Source organism: Myxocyprinus asiaticus, chromosome 21 (assembly GCF_019703515.2).
Source record: "Myxocyprinus asiaticus isolate MX2 ecotype Aquarium Trade chromosome 21, UBuf_Myxa_2, whole genome shotgun sequence".
In the NCBI taxonomy this organism is placed as follows: Eukaryota; Metazoa; Chordata; class Actinopteri; order Cypriniformes; family Catostomidae; genus Myxocyprinus; species Myxocyprinus asiaticus.
In genome coordinates, this window is record NC_059364.1 from 24571914 (window position 1) to 24579247 (window position 7334).

Below are 7334 nucleotides of genomic sequence, written 5' to 3' on the forward strand. Positions count from 1 at the left end.
CTGCCCAAGCCGCACAGAAATGACTTTTCTTGGTAACACAAATAACTTTCATTAAGACTATTTACTAACACTCCAACATTATATAATACTAGCAGATTATTTAATCCCACTCATGTTGTTCAAAACCCGTATGACTTTTTATTCAGAAGAACCCAAAAAAAAGGGCATGTTTGGCTGAATGATAGCCTCAGTAACCATTCACTTTCATTGCAACTTTTTTTTTCTCCATACAATGTAAGTGAATGGTGACTAACATTCTGCTCAACATCAATTTTGTTCTACAGAAGTCAAACAGGTTTGGAACATCATGACGGTATTTTATTTTTGGGTAGACTATCCATTTAAATAAATTTTACATAATCTCCACAGACCTCTGGTCCTAAATGAAAGCAATAATCATACATTATAAACCATCAATACAATCAATGCCTTTGTTTGAGGGGTATACATTTTCATCTTTATTTTCTTCAAACACACTTGTGGTCAAACAACCAATACAATATCCCAAACAATACAGAAAAAATAAAGAGGACATTTATTGGTCCACAAACAAGAGGATTAAAAGAGCACCCACATCCCCCATGTGTCCAGGGTCTCTCTAAATATGATCTCTTAAGCATCTAGAGCAAAGCTTTCTAAAACATTTAACTGTAGGAACTCAGACCAGGAGGCCAATCCCTAAGCATCTTCAGGTTTGTCAGCGGGCGGGCCACATGGCTGCAGCATCTTCTCCATCAAGTTAAAGCGAACCCGAGCCTTGCTCTCGTTCTCAGCAATGGCGAAGTAATTAAGCAAGTCGAAATGGCCCATGTAGGAGCAATAAGAGTCTCTGTGCTGGTTAACCAGCCATTCCCATTTGCTGGTGTCTGCGTGGCCCGTGCCAATGTACTTAGACTGCAGATGCTCCAGCTGACTGTGGATGTTATAACGGTCTGTCATCTTCAATGACAAAATCTGGATTTCAGACACAAACAAGAAAGAGGTAACAACATTAAATCATTAGAACAAACTCTTACAGATTTGGCACCAGATAAAATAGATTATGGTGATTATTTGCTGTTTGTGGAGATGCTCAATGGTGCTCTGCCGCTCATGATTGCAGCACGAGCGCTTCTAACAGAATGTGCATATGAAGAGTTTTCTTTCTTCTTTATGTCAGTGGCCTGCAAACAGTTTTGTTGTTTATGTGAGTGCTACAAATGATCCCCGGCCATCTCAGGAGGTGCTTTGAAATGAAATCACTTAAAATCCAGCAGTTCACATTTTACTGTGCACGGATTGTGAATAGCCTATATACTGTATATATGAACCCGAAAAAGGTGACTGGTAAAACTGGGTCAAAAAAGTTATTTTCATACCCTGCTCTCAACCAAGGTGTGTACAATGCCAAAGATCTACAATGGAGGCCTTGTAGATAACAAATGCAAGGGTGAGTTAGACTAACTACATTATGAAAACACAAATGAAGGCCAATATGTCTTTTCACTTGATTTTAGCACAGCATATTTTGCATTGCCTAAAATCTGTGACTCTTCCTGTGTATCTATGAATCAGGCCTAAAATATGGGCTATATGAGAAATATTACATTTACTAATTACAGTTTCATGTTATGATTATTATACAACTCTTCATTAGAATACAAGAACAGTGTGTAGAAATGAGTTGTGTTTGACTTGTGTTAAGACTCAAGTTGTTGAGGCTTTGCCTTACCTGTTGAACACTTTAAAAACAGGATTTCATTTTGAGCCAGAATATTTTGAACTATTGTAAGGGGAGAACATAACACTTTAAAAGCAGAAAGGCTTTTTTGGTAACAATTATTTATTTTGCTATTATCTTTATGGACCTTATTGTGTTTTGAATGGCGCAACTTATAGATTTTTATTTTTGCTGAAACTGTTATACAGTTTACTATAAATAACTTATACTAATAAATACTTACACCAAGTTACGCTCAGGAGAAATTCAGTTCAAAATGAACAAGTGTTGCTATACGTATTGTATCGTGGCCTATGTAACGTGATGCTTATCGTATCGTTGTTGGTAATACCTAGCCCTAAAATTATATATACATCAACATGTGTGTGTGTGCGCATATACATACTGTAATACACAAGCTGTTTGTTATGCAAGGACAACTAGTGAAAGTAGTGTAACAAGTAGCTTACTCATTAAGAGTAACTAAAAAAATAAAAGTAAAAAAATAAATAAAAGGCAACTAATACCAGATTTTGGTCATTTAGAGTATCATTCACATTCATAATGTTTAGCAAAGCTAGCTAATTTAGCTTTTTAGAACGGACCATATTTTCTTCATCAGTTTGCAGCATATACCACAAAAATACCAGTGATATTATTTTGTAAATAAGTAAGCGGTGTACTTACCAAAGACAAAAAGGAAAAATATATGAGAAAAAGTAAATGAATATTTCCTTTACAAATACACAGACATAGCACATAAGCTGCAGGACGAAAGCAAGCTTATACAGGAGCGGAAGGAGTTACTCAATTATCGATCCGTGTGGAAAACCTTGCCGTGGACAGAGTTCCGCTCTAAGGAAGTGCGCATGCGTGGTAAATTGTGATAATGGACACTTTTCACACGTCCGCGAAAGCAGAACTCGTCATAGTTGGCTAAACTTGAATTGCGGTCAAAGGGGGACCACATCAAATTAAACTTTTGATTACCCGTTTGCTCCAACAGCAAAAAAAAAAAAAAAAAAAAAAAAAATTCTACGATTACGCTTTCACAGCTTTGTAAAAAAAGATAAAAATATACAGCGCTGGATAACAGCATTAAGAAGAGACAAACAGGCCAAATTTTCTGTCACTCCTTCATCAGCTGTGTTAGAAGCCTCATTGCAGTTGTGGTAACAATAAATAAAAACGTATTTCAGGGTAATATAATACAAAGTACAATGTTATACATTTACACTAAATATTTTTAAAATTGGAAATGTAATTTTCTTTGTTGTTGTTGCTACATTTACGTTGTTAAAGAAGGCGGAAACGTATGGAAGCAGACCTGTCACACCAGATTTTGAAATTTAAAAGCCATTGAATTTCTAGCACTGAATTTTTCAGCATTGAAACTATGTGAATTTTTTGCCTCTGAATTAAACTTCAATAAATTTAAATTTCAATAACTCATTTTCACTTTTATTTTTCAGTGTTCACAAATTAAAATAATTTATATTCGAGTTGCTCGAATTCGACAGGCCAAATTCAGATGAATTCTGGTTAAATTCTTGTTAAATTCGGTGTTAAAAATTTCAGATGAACCATCCAGGACACCAAGGATAAGCAATCGAATCTGGATGAAATCGAACCAACAACATCCAGTCAAGTTACACTCCATTGGTCACGTGACGCCGATGCTTGAAATTACAGGAATCACAACTAACCCAAACGATGGGGCTTCGGTGAGTGTATTAACTGTTTTATTTGTAAGATTTAGTAACAGGTAATACCTGACACGTCGCACATTAACAGAATTTATTGGACAGTATCTACGCGGAACATTTAATGAGGTGGCGTTCATTAAAATGTTGTTAGCATAGACATGCAGGGACGGCCAATAATGTAACGGTAACCAAACCCTTAATATTATGTTTATTAAAGTTTAGAAACGTTTAAAACTTCATCTTTGTGCTACTGATTTGTAATATCTTTCTTATTTTTTTCTGTGCTGTATTTATGACTGTATTACTAACATCGTCTGAAAGACAACTTGATGTCTCAAATCAAGATATGGGGTAAATTATCAAACTTCAATTCATGTACATATGGCTTATTTTTACTTATCAATTCTAGACTTATTGATGGTTAATAAATATTCTTGGATTCCGCAGAGAACAGAGGCAGGGAGGTCACAGCAGTTCAGCCAGAAAGACCATCACTTCAAATGGAAATGTCCAGATTAAGACTTAAAGCACAAGTTAGTTATTTTAAATGCAAGCAGTATGTATACATATTTTGGCGTACTGTTGATTTGTACAGGCAAAATTCCACCTGTTACTTACAGTAAGTAATGATACACATAGTGTTGTGTTGCATGCTCTATTTCTTACCAATATTGCAGACATTCAAATCTAAGTTAGTGAACTGTGGAATAAAAGTATTTGATGTTTTGTGACCATAAGTAAAATAAAGACCTGTTTCACTTTAGGCTAATGTGAAATTTGTTTATGAAAAGAAAAAATATCATGGTTCTTGAAGTGCCACGTTTTTCTATTTTCATCTGTGTCGTGCAAGGCAATGTTCAAAAATGCTTATTGTAACATTGTTGTCTTTTAATATAATTAGAAAAAAACAGATAATGGGATAGTAGTGATAGTTCATGTTTTAACGCTTATTTTCTATAGGTCCTTTCCAGGTATTTTTACCAAGGGCCGAGGAAAGAGGTGCTTGTTCCTGCCAAGAGACTTAAACCACTTGAAGTGGCTTTCTAATTGTTGCCAAAGCAGTGTGAAAAAACTCCAAACGAGCAGGAGCGAATAGTCCATATGCAGGCAGGGTTGGGCCGTAGGACTGCTTATCTAGATGAGAGCACAACACATGAAGAGGTAACAACATGCAACTAGTTATTTAGGCTAGCTGTACAAAAAACGAGAATCCATATGTTGTATTCTGATATGCTGTGAAGCACACATCTCAAACAGGTTTGATGTAGAACCAAAGATAGTCATTTTTGCCTAAGTTAAATGGACAAAACTCACGGTTAGGGTTAATTATGAATTAGGATGAATGCCATTTTGAGGATACTTTTATATCCAAAGTACCTCACAGAAACATAAGTCCATAGATTGTGGAATGAGTGAATCAAACCTCTATTCTTTTAAATGCTGGTAACATTCTCTACTAGACATTTGGTTTAATCAAGCTACCTTGTTTCAGAGTATTAATCTTAAATACATGGCAAATTATTTTTTTTTCCCAAGGACTTGCTAGTTTGTCGTATACTTTTTTGCTTACAATTATGTGATGCCCTCAAAGTTTTATTTTCAAAACTGGGGACAGTTACTGGTGAGTGGCTGCTTTACAAATCTTCAAGTAGGCCAACACAAGTTTGTGTGTTAGTGTTGCTCATTCATAAAAAAGTAATGGGGTAGCTGAAAACTCTCTCTTGTGGCTCCTGATGATACTGGCTGTACAAGCAGGATCTTGAAGGCTGCAAGTCGTGGGGGTAAAAATCTTATTCATAGCCCCAATTCAAGAACCTAACTGATGAAGCATTTAGTTGCTTGCCAAAAGCCACATTTCAGAAGTGTGGAGTAGCAGTTCCCCTGCATCTCCTGACAGAACACATCAAGTCTTGTGGTGTCATTGATGTTGGCAGTGACGATAACCTGGATAGCGGTGAGCTTGAAGAGAGAAAATGTAAGAATTCTTCATTTAAGCTTTTGTTAGCATACAATATATTATTAAACACCAGAATAAATTCAGAAACAGTTTGTTTGAAAATAACACTGTTGTTCTTGCTTGTAACTTCAATTTCTCAACAGCAACTATGCAGCAGTGTCCTGTCTGCACAGAAATGTTTCCAACTGACTTTGAGGTACATGCTTTTTCATGTGGGAAAAGGTATCCATTTACTTTTTATTGTTGATGTTTTTTCTCTCATCAGCAATTGTCTTACTCTTTGTTTTACACACACAGTGCAAGCGTAACACACAAAAAATTTGTATGTGGGTAGTACAGGAAATTAGGTGATGCATGAAAGTACTGTCAGTGAGGAAGAGCAAGCAGCAATGCCTGGACCGTCCGGAACTTGTGTAACAGTTACAGATGGTAGGTGCTGCTCAGGGTTAGAAGTGGTGTAGGAAAGTTAAGGAAGGTTATAGTGCAGTAAAAATCGGCATGCCACAAAGCATGGCCAGCTCTTGATGTAAGCCATGAATTGTTTACATTTAAAAGCTACCTTGGTATGTAGCATAGCAGTAATTTAATATTACAACAATTTCAATTATAATACTTTTCAATCTCAGCACAATCTTCAAAGCTCAGCGTTATGGAGTGCCAGAGTGGTTGTCCCATTAACTCACATGTTCATTATATATATATATATATATATATATATATATATATTATAGTAGTCAATGAATAAGTTGCTAATGTTACTTTTTTTTATGCCTAAGTAAGGCTTGATGGCTTTAACTTGTGATTTGAATCTACAGTACATGTTAATGTTTTTTTTGCTATCTTGACAGTCAAGCATAAATAATGAAACAACCACGTTTTTATATTTTTCTTATTAGGCTGGTTAACTATCAGTGACCCTACCAAGGCCATATCTCAGTGTGCGAATCATTTTCGCCGTATTCTTGAAATGGAGAGTCCCTTACTTCTCAGCATGGACATCAGAAGAAGTCCTGCTGAACAGGACATGGCCCTTATTTCCTTTTACAAGCGACTTAATGTGGAATGGGCACGACCCCTGAATTGCAGACTTGAAGGTAGCTCCAATTACACGTTACAGTTTTCAAAAAATAATTCAAGTATTTCCTTCATCTTTATTCTGTCAAACCTTAAATTTTGTTACAGGAGATGCTTCTATTGGAGAGGGTGTAACTTCTTTTTTTTTTGTCAACATGCATGGAAAAGCTGAAGTTTGGGTTTTGCATCAATTTTGGTATGTATGTTATGTGTATGGCATCCTTGCAAATGCTATGTTTATTTTAGGTTGCATAATAAAAAAAATTTTTATATACCATGTGTCTATTACAAGTTTATTATAACTTAGTTGGTTTGCTTTACCCTGAAAGTTCAAAGGATTCTACATGTATAATGCCAATATTGATGGGAACTGGGGGTCTCCATTCCATCACAGTGCTAACACATACAGTCTGACAACCATTCACACTCACATTTATACTTAAAGGCAATTAAGAGTTAGCAGTATTAACCTGCATGTCTTTGTACTGTAGAAGGAAGCTTATTACTTTTATTGTTGTTGTTATTTACATTTTTAATAACTTGAACAGCAAACTCCAATGCTACACGTCTTTTTGAAGGAGAGCCTAACCATTTAGTCCCCTCAGCATCTCACTTTCTTGTGGAAAGCAATATGTTCCTTGTGGCGGGGAGAATGGTAGGCAGAAGAGCCTTAAATATAAGAAGGATTGGGAAGATTACTTTTGAAATGTATTCCACTACAGATTACAGAATACATGCTGTAAAATGTCATTTGTTACGTATTCCGTTAGATTACTCAAGGTCAGTAACATATTCTAGATTTTGGTGGATTTTTTCACTTGTTTTGACTATAAAAACTCTGCCAGTACAGTAAAAAATACATGTAAAATACATTCTATGAAAAACCTAAATATCTTAT

At 35.6% G+C, this 7334-nt stretch overlaps 1 protein-coding gene and 1 long non-coding RNA gene across 4 annotated transcripts; one reads left to right on the forward strand and one right to left on the reverse strand.

The window, feature by feature from the left end:
* Nucleotides 1–418: 418 nt before the first annotated feature.
* On the reverse strand, nt 419–2544 carry LOC127411834 (splicing factor 3B subunit 5). Its single transcript, XM_051647651.1, has 2 exons — nt 2387–2544; nt 419–954 (listed from the first exon to the last, which is right to left on the reverse strand). Exon 2 carries the CDS (start codon nt 937–939, stop codon nt 679–681), a length of 261 nt encoding a protein of 86 aa, XP_051503611.1. The 5' UTR covers nt 940–954; nt 2387–2544; the 3' UTR covers nt 419–678.
* A 135-nt stretch (nt 2545–2679) lies between these two features.
* On the forward strand, nt 2680–6710 carry LOC127411835 (uncharacterized). Of its 3 annotated transcripts, none has more exons than XR_007892353.1 (5): nt 2680–3423; nt 3727–3756; nt 3853–5791; nt 6259–6456; nt 6545–6710. It is a non-coding gene; the product is annotated as an uncharacterized LOC127411835 (long non-coding RNA). The 3 variants fall into 3 exon arrangements; XR_007892352.1 differs by having other exon boundaries at nt 3853–3938; nt 4366–6456; XR_007892351.1 differs by having other exon boundaries at nt 3853–6456.
* Nucleotides 6711–7334: the final 624 nt, after the last annotated feature.